Source organism: Cryptomeria japonica, chromosome 4, assembly GCF_030272615.1.
Source record: "Cryptomeria japonica chromosome 4, Sugi_1.0, whole genome shotgun sequence".
In the NCBI taxonomy this organism is placed as follows: Eukaryota; Viridiplantae; Streptophyta; class Pinopsida; order Cupressales; family Cupressaceae; genus Cryptomeria; species Cryptomeria japonica.
Genome location: NC_081408.1, coordinates 622,617,023 through 622,639,739, shown reverse-complemented (window position 1 = coordinate 622,639,739; position 22,717 = coordinate 622,617,023). Strand labels below are relative to the sequence as shown.

Here is a 22,717-nt window from a genome sequence, read left to right as displayed (position 1 = left end):
TGATCGAATTGGGTTTGTTAGAGAGGTTTAAGACCTCTGGTATTGAGCTTAACCGGAACTGTACTCAGGCATAGGAGATGCTATCTTTGCAGTTCACTCTTCTTTCCGGATTGTAGTCTGGATTTATTTTGTAGTCAGCGAGGCTCCTTTTAGTGATGAGCAGTGCACTCTAGGTTGTTGGCTTTCCTGCATGTGCAGGCCCCTCATATTGTAATCGCATACTTACTGCAGAAGTATTATCTGACTGTGGGTAGGCTTCCCATCGTGGTTTTTCCCTTTACCTGGTTTTCCACGTACAAATCTTGGTGTCGTGTGTTCTGGATGGATGGTAATTGTTCCGTGATTTATGTTTATGTTTAATTGCTATATCAGTTATTCCGGTATTTGGTTTATGCATTTCCGTATTGAGTTTATGTGTTCCGGTAATAAGGTTTTGAATGCTTAAAGTTCTATAATCCGGTGACAACTGATTCACCCCCCCCTCTCAGTTGTCCTTTGGTTATCTGAGCTGTCTAACAGGTTCTACAATGGTCAAATTGAGTGACACGCGCACACGCACACGCACACGCATGCACGTGCATGCATACACACACACATGCACATGCGCTCGCACACACACACACAGCATAGACAAGATCAGATATAACATAGACAACACAACATGAAAGATGCTGCTAGGTCTGATAACACTTATTTAAGCAGAAACTTGCAAACACTCCTGAGATGAATTCAGATGTATAATATTCAGTATTTAATCTCAGACATTGCAAATTCAGTTATTCACACACACACACACACTGCATAGACAAGATCAGATATAATATAGACAACACAACATGAAAGATGCTGCTAGGTCTGATAACACTTATTTAAGCAGAAACTTGCAAATACTACTGAGATGAATTAGAATGTATAATATTCAGTATTTAATCTGAGACATTACAAACTCGGTTATTCACACACACACACACACACACACACATACATTGCATAGACAAGATCAGATATAACATAGACAACACAACATGAAAGATGCTGCTAGGTCTGATAACACTTATTTAAGCAGAAACACAGAACAGACTTATTCAGGACACAGAACAGACTTATCATTTCAGACCTTGAAATTTACATTGACTGAGAACACAATTCTGATTTGATATTAATTGCAGCAATCACAGGAAAGATCAGATAGTCTTACATACGTTTTTTTCCTTCACTCCTTGAGTTACAACGATGAGCCCCTTTTGACTTGCGTTTACAGTCACAAGTCAACCACAGACAATTGGATTGTATATTATACGATTTCTTCAGACTTACTTTCTGGCTTACTGGATGGCTTTGTCCCATGCAGATGGGATGAGGATTATGGCCTCCGCAGTCCCTGCTCTGTGACGTCTCTCTTCAGAACTGGCGATAGAGTTTGTAGCCTTCAGACCTTGGTCTTTGCCTGTTGAAGACAAAGCAAAGGCCATTGGTCGTGATGAATTGTTTCTGCACCCATGGTCCTGCACACCATTCCTGGCACTTGCTGGATTTGTTATGGATCTTCTGCTTATTTGATCTGTGATATTCTTTTCACCTCCTCAGCGCATTCGGCTAATGGATAGCAGTAAACACTAATAAGTAGATTGATTTGTATCCAGGGGGAGCTTTGGATATTGATAGGCAAGCATAGGATGATCGTTCTACCTTGTCCTGACTGAGAGATAGTCGTCCCTACAGCCTGTCATGCACAGAGGCAATATTCAATATCCAAAACATGCTCTCACAATAGCTGTCTCTGCTGGTTTAAGGATTAACCGACCTCAAGTCAGCTAGAAACAAACAATTAAAAATATTAAATAAGCTAATAGAGTTGGCCTAGGAGACTGCTAATGTGAAATTTATAATAATGTTATTTATTAAAATTTCACTTATTTATATTAAAGTGCAAAACACAAAGTAGAAGTGTGTTAACCAACACCGTTGGATAGGCCAACTGGCCCTATTTAATTGGGTTCATCATGCAACACAGGCAATAAACGGACAACACTACATTAGCAGCTCAGGGGTAGCTCACAAAATGGGACAATACAAATAGCAGAAGACAAACTATTCAAAAAATGGCTAGTTAAGTGGCTTAAAATCATAGAGCTCCAGAGAGTTCCGTATACTAGCAGCACACCTCACTGAATTGTTGAAGTAGATTATTTTCATGGAAATTCTCCCTTTAAAAACTTACCATTTTATAATTATTTCTACATTATCGAGTTCTCAATCAATACTTAAGCTGCCAAAATATTTTAATCATTTATTTACAATAATTTAAGAAGATAATTTTTTATTTTAAATATCTGTTTTAAACTTTTTAAACTAACTTTTGTATTTATTTTAATTTGTTTTTAAATTTAAAATTGTTACTGTATGGATGTATTCTTATTTGGTGAGGTAAAAGAGCTGAAAAATTGTGGTGTATTTACTGAACTCCACCATATTTGGTATGCAGTACTTCACTTTTATACTAGTTATGATGGTTGTTCTTAGCATGTTCATGATATTTGGAGATCCATACAGTACGTGGATTTATTGAGATATGCAGTTCCCAAAGTTTGTACTATATCAGATAATTCTCATGATGGTCATTTGGTGAGAGTTGAGAATGCATTGTGGATTTTTTGAGTTGATGTCTGAAGAAAATTTTCTTTTTGGAGGCCTTTCATATTTTAAAATCCTTGGGCATATTGTGTTAGAGCATATCACTTCTCTAATGACAGTTGATATTGGCACACATGCACTCATTGACATAAGAAGCATCATCGAGAACTTTTGGTATTGATTTGTTTCTGTTTGTCTAAATACGAACCATACAGTAGTCAGTAGTGTTGTTGGTTTTGAGACCCATGTCAGCACTGTTATATGGACACCCTTTCTTTTTAGGTGTATTGGTATCTGCCAGTTGTATAGGGTGCCATGACTGACGGTTAAGTGGATACTGAAGAGGATGAAGCTGCCTTAGAGGACATTGCTGCATAGATGACATTGGGACTCATATTCTAGAGAGCCATACCTCAATCAGTGTACATGATGTGACTGTGGAGGCCCTTGTGGTTTTTTCCTATGAGGGAATTGACATCCAGCATGGCTGGACATGATATTTGTTGCGCTTTGTAAACAAGATTGTTGCAAGATGACATGATGTTGCTGCATGTAGCTGAGGTGGACATTTTTGAGTTCATAGTGATGTTACTCTTGTTAAATAGCATAGAAATGAGATTAAGAGAAATTGGCATCTCTCTCGTGAAGATAGTACTGTATTATATTGTTGAGAGAAATTGGCATCACTGTTATGAAGATAGTGCTGTATTGTGTTATCGAACATATTGTCTTAAAATGGAAAAGTAGTTACATACTAAAAATAGAAGGCAGTTACAAAGGACTGCTGTTGCAACAACTATATTAAAAATCACTACCACTAATAGTTAACTTATTACATACTGGTGTAAACACACACTTTGTTATATTATTCTACTAATATTTTAAGACCACCTTAATGATTAACCGGAAATAACATCAAGTTTGTCTTGAAATTTGAGAAAATAAACAGGACTAAGAGGTTTAGTCATAAATCAGCAAGCTGTTTCTGAGAAGTGTAGAATGGTAAGCAATATTTCCAAATTCTACTAGCTGCCAAATGTAGTGATAATGAAACTCAATTGTGTTTGGTGTGAACATGACACATTATATTTTTCACCAACTGCAATACTCTTGATTATAAAAAGTTAGGGTTAGAAAAAGCTGGGGAAGCTGAAAATATGCCAAAATTCCGTGTAGTCAATTGCTTCACAACCAGCATATACAACTAATTGTATTCAGCTTGAGTGGAAGATAGAGCTATGGTTTGTTGAAGCTTACTTTACCATACAGTCACTCCTAAACCTAAAGAGAAAATATACTTGTTAGTAGAATATTGATTATCAGTTGATCTTGCCCAATCAAAATCTCTATATCCAATCAAACCAAAATATATTGCCCTGTGGAAGAGTATGCCAAAGTCAAGAGTACCTTTGACATCACAAAATTCATTTTGTGGCTATCCAAATTGAAAGTTTGAAAGAGAGAGAGGTAATAGCAAAATAGTGATCTGGTCTAGTGGTTGTAAGATATATCAAGCTACCCAACAACTATTGGTTGAGGATGAATTGACTGGGGCTGAATCATTACATGCTAACAACTTTAGCTTGACCTCCATAGGTATAGAGAAAGAGGAAGAGGGAGAACCAAAAAGGGTAAATCTACTATAAAGGTCCTTATTGCCTCAAATGCTTTAATTTGGGCTTTGTGGTGGGGTCTTCATTCTTCAACCCCATGCCAGGCATGCTGCCCCCAAACTTCATGAGGGTGTTGATCCTTGACACTGCTGGTGGCAGCAGAGGCTTCTGCACCAAAATCTCCACATTGATTTTGAAAAGATAAAAAGATTCTGTTAAGATCTTATGTGAGATTAAATCCCGAGTAATTGAATTTCATCTATACTTTTAGTTTGCCAAGGCAATTTCAATTCAGAGTAATGCTAGAATGATTACAGTCAAATGATAAAAAATAGAAATATAATAATCTTGGTGAAAAAGCTTGGATTCTACATATACGTAAGCAGCGCAACTTATTGTGGACCTCATTGTCAAGTGCTATGTTCTAGTGAATCCCTTACTTGGGAGTATGTTGAAGCTCTTGACTGATAATATAAAACAAGCCTTTCAAGATTTTGTTGGCATTGATGCATCTAGTTTATTCATTTGATGAACACTGCTGGAGCTTGATACTCTTTTTTCAAATGATGAATGGAAACAGGTTTTACTGTCTTTGAAAACAGAAATTGCATAAACGGTGCTAGAATTTGCTCAGATTATCTATAGTATGGCTGACATTGAGATATTGAGATAATCTTAGAAAGTCTAATAGCGGATTTTTGGTTGATGTTATGATTTCCCCTCAAGATAGGGTTGAATACATTATGAATTCGTTGTTTCTGATGCAGAATTTTTGTACATAAGTACAAATTTTTATAATTTTTAACTTCTCTTACTTTTACATAAATGATAAATTATATTTTTTTTAGTACTAATGATAATTAATTTTCAAATTCTAATTTTAAGATATTATTTTAATAACCATTCCCGCTCTATATCAAAATTTTGGGATAAAAATTCCTGTCACCAAATCTCATCCCTTCACTCCTGTGCCCTCCCCAGGAACACTGTTTATAATTCTGTTCGTATTCTTTCATTTATTTTGAAAAGTAAGTTTTTGCATTTAAAAAGTCAATGAGGTTACAGTCGCTGTCTATAAAATCCAAGAAAGCAACATGGAATTCTGATTATTAAATTATTTGTATTAGATTTGCTTAACTGGCTGCTTTATTTCGAGGTTGTTTTCATGGTGTCATATCTTTGTGAAGTTTTCTGGAGTATAAGCTGGGTAGAATTGTTCATTGTTTAATGATTCAAAACCAAAATATGTTCATGAGCTTATTAGCTAACCTTTAACTGATGTAAGTTTCAGTGTGTGTGTTTTGAGTAGAATTTAATTTGGTTGAAATGTCTTCGTTTTGAGTTTGTTAGACTACTAGTGTTCTCTTTTGTCCCTTAAATTACAATTTATTTCCACGGTTGGTAGATGTAAGTCCTTTGATTTGTTGCTCATGCCCTGTTTGTTAATGCAGTGCTGGCAGTAGGAGAGGACATGTCACAGGTGATTTCATTGCTGGTTTGGTTTTAGGAGGGGCTATTTTCGGAACTCTTGGCTATGTGTTTGCACCCCAGGTAATGAAGTTTATCATGATGCTTATTATAATTGGTTTGTATCCTTCAAACATTTCTGAAACTGGGTAACTGGTGCAGAAGTTTTACCGATTGCATCTACTAAGAACAATGTTGTGTTTGGCCTATTTTTAGATTCATTTCTTTAATGTACTGTTGAGGTCTGTTTGATGTTCCCTTTTTTTAACAAAGTATTAAACCACTTTTCTGCTGTCTTGCTCTGTACAACATTATTACCCCATCTTTTAAAGCATGGCTAATTTGTGGAAGAAATATCATTTGGCCAAGCACATCTGGTATTGTACTTTGAGATGAGTTCAACAATGAACTGGCTGTTATAGTGAAAATCTGGATGATGATATGAACAAAGAATCAAACAATATTCTCATTGAAGCAATAATCATAGATGGTTCTAAGGATAACAACTTGATGCAGGACAAAATAAAAAAAAAACATCAAACTGGATATGTTTTGGGGTATCAGTGATGTAGACAGATGAAGGATCACAACCATGCAAGTACATGCTACCATGCGATAATGGAAATACCATGCAATATGCAACAAATAGCAAAACACTAATTTGATCTAGAAATAATCACCTAAGCTAATATTTCCCTTTTCAGAAAAGTGACAGATTAAGGTTAAAGAATGGACCTTTTTAGATTTCCTAGTTCCTAAACGATCACATTATTGATTATAGATGCAAATTTAGTATTTGAAAGAAGCCTTGGATGCAATCTAACATGAGACACAGCCAATGATTAAAACCACATTGATGCAATAATACGGCAATAAAGGAAGATCTGGAATAAGCTAAATGATAATAACCCTTAAAAGTCCCAAAGAAGAATCTGTAGAAGTGTGATGATGCCATATTGGACATGCCTAAAGGAGTTGTGGAGGGCAATATTGGGCCCATGAGGAGGATGTTGCCACTAAGTCTGCTGGGGTAAACTCCTGGATACTCTTCTTGTGAAGATGGTGGCATGAAAGGATGCGTGCCATCCAGTTGTGTTAAGCTAGCAGAAGGTTTTTGTGATCCTTTCTTGGAAAGAGGATGTGCTCTTTTCTTCGATCTATTACTTATGTCAGTATCTTCTTTGTTGACATGTAGCTAGGTCGGATACCTAGCGAGGGCCGACCTAGTCTTGGAATTGCTAATTGGCCTTTTCACAGCTTATATGTTTAATATAAAGGTATTGGTCTGGCCCTAAATAAGTAACTTGTAATTAAATAGGACTGACCCTATTCTTGGCGTCAAATCAGTAAGGTCGACTTGAGGTCTTTTAGGTAGCCTTACCTCATATATATTCAATTGTCTTGTAGACTTTCAAAGATAATGAAGACAAGCAATTTGCAGTAAGTGAACTTGTGCTTGGGGGTGACGATAAGACCTTATCGTCTATGGTTGGGAAGGGAACAATCTGATGTTTGCCTGCGGTGAACAAGCACAGCTCGGAAAAACAACATGGTATCAGAGCTACGACTTTCCTAAATTGCAAAGTTAGTCAGATGCGGCCTGAGCGAGTTGCAGTTGCAGTGTGACAATCTCAATGTTCGCTTGGCAATCACCATATAGTCAAGGGTAGTCGCTGTGATCGCAAGGAGCATTCGCATTGAGGTGGTGAAGTCGCAGCCTCCGTATTCGTGTTACTCGTGTTTGCCTGATCGCTAATGTTGGTGGACTGTATTCGAAGACAATCGTAGAGGTTGAATTCGTGTGTGGGTGTATCGCAGTTATGTCCTTTATGACAGCGAAAAGTATGGGAGCCTGAGTAGCTCGAGTGATTTACCATGGTTCGCAAGATCTGCAACGGACATGTTGGGTTGGGCATCAAGTGCAGCAAAGAAGTTGCCACTGCTATTAGAGGGGCCTTGATTTTGGCCAAGCTTTCTGTCATCCCTGTGAGGCGTGGTTACTGGGGGAACAAGATCGGGAAGGTGCATACTGTGCCGTGTAAGGTCATGGGCAAGTGTGGGTCCGTTACTGTCAGGATGGTTCCTGCCCTCTGAGGGGTTGGAATCGTGGCTGCCTGTGTGCCTAAGAAAGACCTGCACTTCGCTGGGATTGACGATGTCTTTACTTCTTCGTGGGGTTCGACTAAGACTTTGGGTAATTTTGTTAAGTGACCGTGTTAGTGATGTTTGCGGTGTATTCGCATAATCGCATAATCATGATCGCATTTCAAGTTTTGTATTCGTCGTGTTCAAAATGAATCGCAGAAGTGCATGCATTGTTTGCGACCATTGACAGCCGCATTCGCAGGGTGAATGCTAGACATTGCAGTCGCCATATTCACCTGGAGGCGTAGATGCAAGGAGGAAGCTGCTATCCCTTACCGCTTGGTATATTCGCCTTGTTTTGCACGATCATGATGCTCAAGATATTCGCAGGGTGCTGTGTTCACAGTGTGAGCCATGGATGGTTATAGTCGTGCAACAGGGAGGTATTCACGGACATGATCTATGCATCGAGGGGCGTATGGAGACTCATCTTGATACACGGAGATCGCAGAAGGTGGTGATCGCAGGTTACTCATGGTGGTCTCATTCGCATTGCATTGTGTCCTCAGGTGTTGGCATGTCGTTGGCTTAATCGTATCATCTTCACAAATTGATTGGTCATGCTGTGGCATGAGGCGTTCTTATTCGCATTACCCATGACCATCAAAGAGTGCATTTGCGGGTAATCTCATTGATCGTAGGGTGTATCCGTGTATGATCACAAGGGTATGTCTGCAACATTTGCCTCGTCATAGTCATTCAGAATTGGAAGGATGGTCGCTGCCGCAATGCTCGCCGAGAGCCATATTCACGGTGTTTGTATGCGCAAGAGCCCTGAAAGGAGTTCGTTGTATTCACATTTGAATGGGTCTCAATATAAGAAATTGGCAATCGCATAATATGATCTCAGTGCGTGGTCGACATTCTTGATCGTTTGTCGATTATAGTGAAAGCGTTTGGTCGCTTGGCAGGTTGACGCCACCAAGATGGAGATAGACAATGAGCAATAGCGAGGGCCGAAGGCCACACAACCATCTTCGCTAGATACTTCAGTATGGCTGGAAGCTCCGATACTGAGCCAAAACGTTGGTAGAAGACCAACCTAGAAAGAGATAAGTATTCATATGGTTGAATAAATTTTGTTGTCATTAAATCATGTATGATTTCAGTATTGACATTTCAGCTTCATGTTTTGAGGTAATTCTCAGGGTCAAGGGGTGTAGGCTATTCAGAAAGTTCACCGTCATGCACATTGTTTGACCATCAACAACCTTGGTTGTTATGCCAACATTCTGAGCATCGTCATTAAGCTGAAGGTAGATGGCAAGAGCCAAAGGCCACTCAGCCACCAGAGACTCATGAAACAACTTAAGGATGCAGGTAAAAGAGATAAGTTTTATATATGATTGTATCATATTCATGCTATTATTAATCATGTTTGATTCTAATATTGATGTCAATAAACTATTATGCTTCAGAGGGAGCTTGGAATAGGCATGAGAACCTATACAAGTTTTCAGCTCATTTCCTTACTTAAAGAGATGATTGACGATATGTCATTATGCTATGGATCCCTTATTAGAAAGTAAAAGTAAAGGAAAAGGAAATTTAGCATTCTTCTAATTTATGAAAATCCTATGATTGTTTTCCTTAATAGGATTCTTACATTACTCATATCAAGGATTAAGTGGGAGCCCTATGTTCTCTACAATCCGCAATGAATTCTAGATGGAAGAATTGGCAATATTCGGTAAGCTTAGGATTTTGTAAGAATTAGCATGAGAATTTGAAATGAAGGAACTAATGCATTTCCTTCTAGGATTAGAAGTATAACTAAATCAATTAATGTTTTGAAAAGATTTAGAATAATGGATTGCAAACCTATGTCCACTCCTATGGAAACTAACTTGAAAGGTTGAGTATGTTTGTTGCTAACTCTGATTCTCTACTGCAGGGTTTGTCCATTCTTCGGTTGTGTGCAAGAATGGAAGGTTCCATTCTATGCTTGTGTGCTAGATGGAAAATTGTAATTATGTAAAGACCCACTTGTGTATTACACTTTCTATGCTTGTGTGCTAGAACCATCCTATGCTTGTGTGCTAGGTGGAAGATGTAATTCTATGCTTTTGGGCTAGATCCATTCTATGCTTGTGTGCTAGATGGAACTCTAAAGGTTCTGTTTATGTATTCATTTTCTTCCCTAGTTAAGAGGGAGTATTGTTTGTAACTAGGCTAAGAAAAGGGGGGATTCGGATTGCCTAAGGCAACATCCGAATCCCTAAAGGGCTGGGCCCTTTTGCCAAAGGGTAACGTGTAGAGCTGGACCCTTCACGCCAAAGAAGATAGCATGTTCCTAAATAGGGCCAGCCCTATAATGAACACGCCTCACTCAGATCTAAATCAAATTGGCGCCAAAATATATATTTAAATAAGTCGACTTAAAAGGGTATATGCACCATATAAATAAAGGCTATTTGGCAAGTTTAAAAAAAAACAAAAAAAAAACAAAAAAAACCAAAAAACAATCATTCATTCATGCTCTTAGCGAAATTCATCTGCCTCTTGGTGTTAATTAGTGAACTTGGCGAATTTACCCAAGGAAATATAGTCGTGAGAATCTCTGCAAGAATAATCAGAGATTGATATTCAGGGATTATTAATCCCAGCAATCTGCTGAAACACTTCAGTCATACACCCGTAGAGGTACTGTGAAAGGAAGACACAAAACAAAAGTCAGACTTGGTATGTGAAGATCACCTTCTTAACTTTAAATAGCACTATGAACAGATTATTTGTATAATCAAATGTATATATAAATATGCACCAACCTTATTATTATCAGTTCTGAGGAGAAGAGCAGGGGTGTGATTAGGGAAAGGCCTGTGTAAATCTAGCCAACGGGCTGTCCCAAGAAAGTATAGGGATCAGCGACCCTGAGCACCTTGCGGGCAGGGCCCAAGAAAGGCTTAAGGGCTTGGATCCGACAACTTGAGGGAAGCCATTGAGTTTGGTGTCAAAACAACCTGTCTTCAACTTGTATCTTCTCTCAGATTGGAGTGATAATAAGACTGGCATGTTTCTAATGACTTATTAATGTTTACAAATAATTGGCATTTTGTATTGCCACTTGAATTAAGTTAATATATTACTTTCAAATATTCAATTCATGTACATAGTAATAATGATGTCTAAATTGGTTGAGAGGGAGTATCAACCCCAGTGATACATTTAGTTGTATCTTCCACCCTCAGTGGGCAATGCAAGGTGGTGTTGTATTATTCTCTAAAGAGAAGATTGAGGTGAAAATCTTCTTCCACCCTCTGTGGGCAATGCAAGGTGGAGCCATCCTCTGCGGGCAATGCAAGATGGTAGTTATCCTTCTCAGGGAGAAGATTGAAAGATCTCTTCCACCCTCTGCGGGCAATGCAAGGTGGATCCATCCTTTGCAGGCAATGCAAGATGAATATCATGGAAGAAGTCCATGACGTGTATTTATATACTTGTATATATACTCACTTTTGTAGGTGTGCACAGTAAGATTTTGGATCCATCCTCTACGGGCAATGCAAGATGGATAGCATGGAAGAAGTCCATGATGTATTTTTCTGATTCAGGTATGCTTGATGAATATCATAGAACGTCATTTGGTTTTTATGGGAGCAGCCATGATGTGACTTGCTTATTTGGAAGTATCCTCCCTAGCTAAGAGGGAGTGTTGACATGTAGCTAGGTCGGATACCTAGCGAGGGCCAACCTAGTCTTGGAATTGCTAATTGGCCTTTTCACAGCTTATATGTTTAATATAAAGGTATTGGTCTGGCCCTAAATAAGTAACTTGTAATTAAATAGGACTGACCCTATTCTTGGCGTCAAATCAGTAAGGCCGACTTGAGGTCTTTTAGGTAGCCTTACCTCATATATATTCAATTGTCTTGTAGTCTTTCAAAGATAATGAAGACAAGCAATTCGCAGTAAGCGAACTTGTGCTTGGGGGTGACGATAAGACCTTATCGTCTATGGTTGGGAAGGCAACAATCTGATGTTTGCCTGCAGTGAACAAGCACAGCCTGGAAAAACAACATTCTTGTTCTCTAATATTAAATATATCCCTTTCGTTGCTTTGGCAGTCCTTTTTTATTTGGCCTTGGACAATTTCTTATTCTTAAGCAAGTAATAGCACATAGGTGGACTTTTATTTGCCTATATGAGGTCATATACATATTCTCACATCAGCTACATTGCCAATGATAATCCCTATCATCAAGAAGTTCAATCATGGTTGTATGTTGCCAAAGAGACGAGGTTGCGTCAAATTTGAATGAGCTATCTACATTTGGGGCAATTGAACTAGAACTTAGAGACATTTTGTATGAATATGACAGAAAAAAACCATTTTGAATTTACAACTTAACCTCTACACTGTATAAAAGCATAAAAAATAAATCCAAAACTCAACTAGAAAAATCATGATTTTTTTTGAAAAGTCGTTTATTTTTTCAAAACCTAAAAAAATAACAAAATAAACTCACCTTTGAGAGACAATTCTTTTCTGTGCAGCTCTTTCTTTCCTATTGGCGGAGGTCTCTCTTACATTTTATTCACTTTCTAAGAAACCGGCAACCTTCAAAAACAACAATAGCAACTTGGAGGCAAAAATGTTGTTCTACTCATTTGTGATTGTGAAATGAGACAAATGAGGTGAATTGCCCTCACTTTGGGGAGAGAATGGGCATTTAGGAGTTTTTTGGTTTTTTTTTATAATTTTTTTAAATTTTGTTTTCAGTTTTTTGGCCAGGCAGCATTTGGCCGTGGTTTGCCTAGGGTCCTTGGGCACATTGGGTTCCCTGTAGTTTAAGCTACTTGTCCACTTATCATTGAACTTTCCTTAGAGGAACCTTCTAGCGGTGGTAACACTCAGTCAAGTAATAAGAATCAACATCCTGATCAAGAGGAAACCATGATTAGAGAATCTCCATTCCCCAAAAGATTGAAAACTAAAAAGTACGAACATGAACCCGAATTCAATTTCCTTGAGCAAATGAAAAATGTTTGTTAAAACCCCTCTATTTCAGGCCATTAGGGATGTTCCTACTTCCTATTTATACCAAAACTATAAGGAGTTGTGTTTAAAAAATCCAGGGTGAAATGTAAGGAGCCGCAAACTGTACATGTAATTGGAAAACTTGCTGACATTATGCTGGGCAAGATTGTAATCCTCGAGTATACAGACCTTGGAAGCTCAGTCGTCAATGTACACGTTAATGGCATCCTTATTTGCAACACACCAATTGATCTAGGAGCTACTGTAGATGTCATGACCAAGGAGACCATGCAGAATTTGCAACTGGTTGACCTTCGGCCTACCCCAGTAGTGCTGCAATTGGCAGACAGTTTGATCATTAAACTTGAAGGGGTTATAGAACTCCTAGGAATATCCAACAGACTTTATGGTCCTGTAGCCAAAGGCTAACCTAGTGGGCTATCCTCTCATTCTAGGATGACTGTGGCTGGCATCAAGTTTCAACCAATGTTTTTATCGGTTGCAGTTCCAGAAATATGATCATTTCCAATGGGAATGTGATAAGTTGGTCCTATATCCTCCAGCACAACCCTTTGCTAAATTGGATCAGTCTATTTGGCTAGACCTTATGTATAATGTCCTGAATTTACTTTAGATAGTAATGATGATTGAAAAAAGTCCAATGATTGGACTTCAGGATGAGGAAACTGTCCTCTCCAATATCATCAAATTTTTTTTTTAGGATGGACTCACAGCAGAACTGTTGTTTGGTATGTCTATCCTGTCTGCTGCCTTGGACACCCTGGGTTCCTGGTAGTTTCAGGCAGGGTGCTTGGGGTGGACCCTTGGCGAACCTAGAGCTGTCTTGGACCTGGCCCCATATTGGTCCCATATGAGTACAAGGGGGGTTCAGTGGAACCTGAAATATTGTTAATACGCAATTAATGCTGTAGGAGAATATGTTGTCACCTGATTTTGCTAAATTAATAGAATTTTTTAGAACTCGTCTCTAATAGCAAATCCATTATTTAGAGCTCCTCTTTTATTAGGACACATCATGTTTTTTTTTTTAGAGTGCAGGAATCAGGCATAGCACCCCCCTGTAAACTGCAGTGTGCTGGGTAAACTTTTTAACGTGACCAGTGATGCTGGTGTGGCACGTCCTCCAGTACCACGTGGGCTGGGGGAGACTAGACTTCCTGACCTCGTGCTTCACCACTGGAAGCTCTCGCCAATCATGCTAGGCCCCCAGCCCCATTAGAACACATATTGTTGAAGAAATTAGCAACCTTGAATTTCTCAATCAAATAGTGGGGAACTTCTTAATTCTCTGGTATTTCTAGATCAAATTGTTTGCTTCTATACAGCTTTTAACCAGTTTATTATGGGTTATATGGCAGATACCAAAAAGTTAGCAACTATAAGGGGATGCACAATTGTTATCTATTGAAACATATTTCAACTTTGCTAATTTTTTCCGTACTAGTTTTGTTGAAAGGCCTATGACTGTACCTCAGTATTTCATTCTGTTTTTATCACAGATAAGTAGATCCTTGATGAGTATTGATAGATCCATGTTCACTTTAGAGGAAGCAGAAGAGTGGTGGCTGAGAAGAAAGTTGCCAAAGCCCCTGTATGATGAAAAAGACCTAGAGGTAACATTTAACTGTTCTTTGCAATGGAACTAGTTGGTTAGAGGTGTGGCTTTTCTTTTGCCTTGTGATTTTTGTTGAACAGTTTATGACTTTGATGGTACAAAGAAAGAAATGCTTTTTTTCCTTTTATGTTAAAATTCTTAAATATTGTGGTCTTGCATGTTGAGTTTGCTTGTATGGGAAACTTTAATGGTAATACTTTTTAATTTACTAATGTTAGATATTGAATGCCAATTTGTTCATATGTAGTTTTCTTTTGAATCTACCATAACTCTTACTATTATGTAATCACAGTCTATTTTGTCCTGTTTTGTACATGTCATATGTAGCTGTTTTTTTTGATTGATAAGATGTTGGGTTCTATAGGGGCCAACTACCACAGAAATGGAACTACACAAAATTGTATTCAAGAAGACACATCTGAGAAAACTATAAAATACCTAAGAGGCCAAAGCATACATGCTACGTCTAGTGGGATTGCTTACATTTGGCTTGACATTCAAAATGTTCAGGGATAAATCCTCCTTTAAAATATGCAAAATTGGCCAATCCTCTGGTGAATCACAGATATTAGAAGAGAAAGGGTGCTGGTCAATTTGTTCATTGCGAAGGTCAGCCACTTGATTTCTCTCACAATAACAGTGCCCAAAATAAATCTTATTAAAGCTAAAGCTATTATTTGAGTCTTCCAAAATTTTCCAAATTTTATAATTTAATACTGGTTTACCAGACATACCCTGGGTAACTAATAGTCTCGAGTCTCCCTCAACCCCAGGCAAGAACACGGAATAGGGGCTGCCATTTTCAAACCTTTCAAGAATGCAATAGACTCCAGCTCATTTTTTTGATTTGATACCCAGGAAAAAAGGAGTCCTTGAGAAAAGATGGCAGAACTGAATTTAACAATCACATTAGCTCCAGCCTGGTTTGGATTACATCTTGATGCTCCATTAAAATTCTGCTTTAAGGAGCCAAGCAAGGGAGGCTGGTATTTATTAGCTTTTTCATTTCTTTTTCCTTCCTCACTGTAGGATCAGAGGAAGGAAGGGAGCCAATTAATCATGGTGTCCTGCTTCAACAGAAAAATTAGTTCTAACTTTCATCGGAGATGGTTTAGAACTTTAGAAAACCAAACTATAGCTGGTAAATTATGTTCCAGTATCTTTCCCAAGAAGAAACAGATTCACAAAAGATAATGATGGATTCCCTCGATCTAAAGCTCCCAGATGGAGCAGCACAATACATGCTGCTACAGTGAGCTTAAGTGCATAGATTCCTGTGCCTATAGACAGATATGCTCCTTACACCTGGATCAGAGAATTTGCACCATATCCATATTGCTCGAACTTTTCACGCAAACTTGTAATGTCCCCTACCTAATTAACATAATTAATCTATTTCAATATACTAAAATAGATTGAGAGACTAATCATGAAGCCAGTCATTGATATTCTTCAATTTATTAGTTATTAACAAGTGCTTATTTATTTTTCTCATTAGATGATTAATTTCATCATTCCTTGTTCTTAGTATAGATATCAGAACCTGCTACTACTTCAGTTTTAAGGGAGAAGGGTTTATGTATGTTACCAAAGCGCTTAGAGACCAAATATAATAGGTTCCCTCAAAGTTTACAGATCCAAGCCCTTACCTATCTTGGGTCGATACCCTCAAGGCTTATGGGTCGCTGATCCCCACCCTATCTTGGGACTTAACCTATTGCTTGGATTTAGACTGCCCCTCTTTGGTACATCCCATCCCCATCTTCTTAAATACTGATGATAGCAGCAAGAATGAAATTGTATTTACACATTCCTCTTAATGTTTATTATCTTAAGAGTTCTTTCTGATTTACAATCTAATATTGTTATTTTTTCTGATCAAGACATTGTATATATATATATATATTCTTTCACTTATATTTCGGATATTATTATAAATCTTATTGATATTATCTCAGTCTATATATACAGATATACATCTGTAGGAATAATTGGAATAGCTTATTAGTGCATGCCATGCATTGGTCTATTACTCCTAACAGTATTCATTGTGCAATATCATAAATAAACATTAATTCCAGGGGTAGGATACAGCATATCAATCTGCTGCTACCAATAATGTTGATATAAACTAAGGGCTGCCAATAAATCAGTCCAGCTGTTCTTATTATGATCGATCTATGCTGCAGTTGATATCATTACCAAACTGCTGTCTTCTCCTTGATTGATGCCTTTACTTTTCCCATCCTAACCTATTTTATAGTCTTCAGATTGATAGAAAAGTTGTGTCTCTTCTAACCACACAACCCCCTAAAAGGTGACGTCTCTTGATAAATACAATTTTATTTGTGAATCGCTGCAATAGGGATACCTTTTCATAACTGTTGCTAATTTGTGATTAGTATAACAATCGCCGCCCCTTCATATAATTGTCTTTGTTAAATAATTCAGTGTTCCACGCCGTTGGCAATGGGGAGACAGGGGGATGCGGGGGTGGGCTTTGGGGATGGGGGGACAAAGGGAAAAAGTTTCGGGGATGGGTTTCGGGGACGGGGGACTTGGGCCTGGGAGGGGGAAACGCGTTTCCGTGGAACACTGTTAAATATAACCATCGTAGCAATTGGTATTCATTATTAATACTATCTAGATTGCTGCCTTGTAATAAGACCGCTGCTCTCTTTTAATGCATGTATTAATAATTAATGGTTGCAAAGGCAGATAATCTGACATGCATCAGATCTGGTCTGCCACTAACTATGTGTTTGCTAATGGCTTAATCAATAGGAATTACCTTCAGGTATGATAAGTATTCATTGCTATGCTAATAAGGTTTTGCCTACGAGACCTTCATGAGTACTTGTGTGACATCAGTATTATGGTCACCGATTCAGTATGTTCTCCAGTTTTCATTCCTTGCTCATGGGAATGGGTGGATATCAATTCCTTGTCTTCACCACTTCATCTTAGTCTCTATGTTTCACTTGTAGGCTTGATATGAAGATTGTGAAGTCTTATGGAATAAGACGATTTTCCACGATGCCTTTATGTTACGTTTGTTATAAATATACAGTTAAATATTAGTACTATATACAATTGTTAATCCGATTATTGGGTCAAGGATGGGGACATGACAGAACTGAATCTAACAATCACATTAGCTCCAGCCTGGTTTAGATTACATCTTGATGCTCCATTAAAATTCTGCTTTAAGGAGCCAAGCAAGGGAGGCTGGTATTTATTAGCTTTTTCATTTCCTTTTCCTTCCTCACTGTAGGATCAGAGGAAGGAAGGGAGCCAATTAATCATGGTGTCCTGCTTCAACAGAAAAATTAGTTCTAACTGTCATCGGAGATGGTTTAGAACTTTAGAAAACCAAACTATAGCTGGTAAATTATGTTCCAGCAGCTTTCCCAAGAAGAAACAGATTCACAAAAGATAATGATGGATTCCCTCGATCTAAAGCTCCCAGATGGAGCAGCACAATACATGCTGCCACAGTGAGCTTAAGTGCATAGATCCCTGTGCCTACAGACAGATATGCTCCTTAGACCTGGCTCAGAGAATTTGCACCATATCCATATTGCTCGAACTTTTCACCCACACTCACTGGATGAATTCATATTGCAAAAATAAATGATCAACTGTTTAACTAGCTTCCAGGCACGATATGCATTTAGACAGACCAGCAAATCCACGTTTCTGGAGGTTATTAAAAATTAAAATTTTACTGCGTTCTGCCAACTAGACAAATATACACAGCATTTTGGAGGCACTTCACTGACCCAAATAAGATCACTTGGCTGCCAAGGGAAGTGAGGGTGATTGAAAGAGCATAGAGTTGCATGGTCTGGATTGACTGAATATGTCCCAAAGGGATTGCCTGTCCAAATAAGTCTTATCTTCTCTCTGAAGAAAATGGATTCTTATCCCCTGTAGCAACCTCCACAAACCTGAAAATTGCAGATCCAACACTGAATGCAATTTCTCCCTGTGCCATCTGTGAGAGCCAATGCACATGTAGAAGGATTCCATCCAATAAATTTTGATCAAAGGGTGCACAACTCCATATGTCCAACATGAATCTTTTCCAAATCAATCCAACTGGACAGTCACTGGTTACCAAGCCATGAATCGTCCCAGAACAATGTCTTACAATGTTTACATCCTAAGCTACTGAATGGGAATTGGGTATGTGGGTATGGCAAATGTTTTTTGGGGGCTGGGTACACTCAAGGTAAATCTGTACAAAAATAATATAAAAACCATAAATTTATAATAATATTTAAAATAATATAATATAAATAAATTGTAGTAAGATACTAAAATGTTGGTCTTTAAAAGTTAAAACCAATATAAAACTTGGAAATATCAAGTTTAAAGTAAGGTAGCACAAGAATGTAATTGGCATGAAAAATAAGCTTCATATTCGTTCAAAGATATTTAACATTGCTTTGGATCTCTTGCTAAAGAATTTAAATTTTTTTAGACTACCTAGTCTGTTTGTGATGCCCTAAGAACATACAGAATTATCAAGGTCTACCATAGATTTCAACCAGAAACTTGTGCTTCAGTCAGCGTGAGCAGATAAATCCATGAGAAGTCAGCTTTTTGTGGGTGTTGAATTGTCCCTGTTCACTGTGGGCTCCTGCTGTGACTGTCACATGAAATCATTGTTCTCCCTTGTTGCTGTGGGTCCACCACGTGAAATGTTTCTTCTTTGTTGCTATGAAACTACACATGCAATAGTATGTCAATCATTGTGTTTTGGGACAAATGTTTCTTTTTGTGGGTCACAGAACTAAAAAAGTGTCTTGAAAAATTTGCCTGACCTTGGAATTGTATCAGAATGTGCTCGGAAATGCCATCAGCTTCAGGTTTGCCTGGGTTTGGTCAGCTGTGATGAAACATGTTTCAGACAGTTTAATCTTGAACCTTGGCCAATTCTGTAGAGATTCCGGGATAAAGCATACCTGGGGTTGGCAGGGAAATAGGTTGATTTGGCAACTTAGCGTACATCCATTGCCTACTTCCAAGGTGAGGCGGTTAGCAATTAGATCTTTATTGCAGATCATAAAATTTGAGATCGCAGGACACCTGGGAGGATGAGGGGATGAGTGGATTTGAAGAGAAGAAGAATCTGCAGGCTCTCGATGCTTGTGTCTTAATGCCTTGCACCGAGGTTTACCATACTCCAGTAAAAAACATTATCCTAGCTTGGAGCCTGTTGACGTGTGCTTTATGATACTTAGAACACAAAATAAAGAATTGAATACTCTATCCTCTCTTGAACAAAATCTTCTCAAATGCTGAACTATGTGATCACTTGAGATTACTCCAAGGTTTATACTGTCAGGTCTTGACGTGTGGATAGTCTCAATGGTTGATGCGATTTCTGGTAATCCAAGGGGACTTACGTAATTGCTTGAATGCGGCTGGAATGTGGAAATTTACTTGGTTTGAAAAATAGATAAAAGGGATTTGAGGGTTTAGAGAAATCTAATTTATTCCAAGATCAAGGATAGCACTAATGATGCTTGGATGGACACATTCCTCAAACCAAGCTTTGCTTTGCCATGTTGCCAACAACTACACAAAACCGATGCAATCTTCCAAGGGAAATGAAAGGTTTTCATATCATGAACATTCATCCAAATACCCAATACACTGGCACAATTTGAATAAACATATCCACAATTGAACTTAGCACATTTTAAGGTTCAGGCTAACTATGCACTGTAATTGAAAATCATCCAACCACAAATAGTATGAACCAAGGAATTATCAACATCCATGCATTATTCCATCAATCAATGAAGCATACAATATGCAAAAGAAACACGATCATTAACCATAAATTCAATAAAATGTGTGTTTATTTACATGCCTTGGCAACAATTTCTGCCTTCTCCTACTCTACATATAGATAGTTGCTATTTAATGTCTATTAACCTTAACAAATGAGGAGAGCAAGCCTTTTATAGACTTCCCTTTACAAATGAAAGGCTAGGATCAAATCCAAATCAATGGCCAAGATTACAAGATAAAACCCTATTAGGGTTGATTACAACTAACATTGCATTGCATTTACTACTTGACCAATGATTTGATTACATATTTTGGACACATGTCCAAAATTGAATTCTATTAGAATATTCTAATGTTTCTTTAATGGTCATCTTAGTCATCCTTAGTTTATTTAGTTAGTTTCTATTTTCAGCTTTAGTTTACGATTGTTTCTTTTAGAAACATTGTCTCTTAAAAATTCTTTATATAGAGCTCTCGCTCTATTGTTTAATAACATCGAATATTTTATTATGGTATCAGAGCGGGTCTGAGCCCGTCTCCCTCTTCGGAGGGCTTAGGATTTTGGGAGGGCCTTCTTCAAGGGTGGTTGTCTGATTTGTAGATTTTGGGTCAAAGTCATTTTGTTGGCCGCGATCTAGGGTTTTTGTGTTTTTGCTCCTTTGTTGGTGGCAAACCCTTAAGGTTTTTTTGGTGTGATTTTCTGTTTGCAGCTCGTAGTTGTCTTCTATTTTCGTGGGTTGTTTGTTTTTTGGGCGATTTCTAAAATTCACGACGTGGCAATTTTGGTTCTGTTTTGCATGTGTGATTTTTGGCGGCATGATTTTTTTTGTTGTGAATTTTCAACCTGTGAGTTCTTTTTGGTTCCCGATTTTTTGGCTGCGTGTCTGTGCACAACGCTGCATCTTCGATTTGCGATTTTCTGGGCGGCACCATGTCCTATTTCATGTTTTTTTCTCTGACGTTTTTCATGCAACCAGGTTTTGTGTTCTGTGCAATGGGAGTGTTCGGCACGACTGATTTTTCAGGTCGTGATTTTTGTCCACCCGACCCATGTCGGGATTGATTTCTGTGTCAGGTTTAAGTTTATTTCATGGCCCGTGAACTCGAGTTCTTTCCTTTGTGATTGTGTTTTTCGCGCAAGGGCTGCGATTTTTAGGTTATTTTCATGGGTCTACATGGCACTAGGGTTTTTTAATTTTTTTGTTCCTTAAATAATTCTGGGAGGGTTTTATAATTTTTGTCCATAAAGAATTATTGTGGGTTTTGTTCGATTTTTTGCCTTAAAAATTGTTTTGTAGAAGGGTTTTACTATTTTTCCTCAAAAATGTAGTTTTGTATTTTGATTCGTGTCTCGGATTTTGTGTCTTGGGTTTTGATCGGTTTTTCACCTTTTCTTTTAGAAACATTGTCTCTTATAAATTCTTTATATAGAGCTCTTGCTCTATTGTTTGATAACATTGAATATTTTATTAAATTCTAACCAATAGGAATCGAGGTTAGGTAAGATAAACAATATTTGGTGAAATGACGTGTCACTTGCTCCACTCTTGAATGAGCTAGGTTTGCCGAACTTGGACATGTTGACCTTGATTGATTGCATCATTTTGTTTTGGGAATTTAATTGATTGCATCATTTTGTTCATCCATCCTCGTTGCACTTTTTGAGTCTTTCATGTCTTGTCCTTTCGATCTGCACTTGTCATTGTGAATGCCTTGATGTGCTTGAGCAATCCTTCACTTTATTGTTCTATCTTGATGTTGCGAGTCCTTCATTGCCTTATTGTGAAGTTCTCTCCCTGCTGTCCGTGAAGATAAATGATATTGTATCTTGCATATCTCATCCTTCATGATTGTGAATCTTGACCCCTTCACCATCTTGCTGAGTCTTGCATCTGATCATGAGCTGCACCTCTTTATTGACTACACTGATATCCTTCCTTGAACCTTGACCTCTGCAAGCTGCTGATATGTCCTCCTTCATCATCATTCAATCATCCTGTGCTTCTCTCTTTGCAATCTGCTGTTTGCTGATGAAGTTATCTCTGGATGTTCCTCCTCTGTCTTGCTGAAGTGTTCTGGAGAGTTTTCCTTCTTTTTTGCAATGTTTCTTTGAAATGATTGCAGTCTGCTCCTTCACCCTCTTCCTTAATCACACCTGCAAAATAAGCATAGATAGCATCAAACACATGATATAGACAGATTTGACCAACTTCCAATCTAATATGCATCCTAAATGATGGTAAAATGGTGACTTGATCTCTGCTTTCCATGTCTGATTTATCTTCTTTTATGTCTGATTCTCCTTGATTTGTTTCTGATTTGACTTGCTTCTTCTTGCTTGATGGGAATTGCTGTGATATTAAATTTAATTGCCCTTGTTCTGATGGAGATTGCTGTCATTGATCTGCTTATGAACTGAATTTGTTTGAGATGATC

The 22,717-nt window shown here is 38.0% G+C and overlaps 1 protein-coding gene across 1 annotated transcript in view; it reads left to right on the top strand.

Annotated features, from left to right (window-relative positions):
- LOC131079071 (uncharacterized) overlaps nt 1-22,717 on the top strand; it is a 56,996-nt gene that overhangs the window by 17,411 nt on the left and 16,868 nt on the right. Inside the window, exons 4-5 of the mRNA XM_058016961.2 lie at nt 5,699-5,798; nt 14,361-14,474. Coding sequence (XP_057872944.1) covers nt 5,699-5,798; nt 14,361-14,474 — 214 coding nt within the window. The remainder of the gene's footprint in view (nt 1-5,698; nt 5,799-14,360; nt 14,475-22,717) is intronic.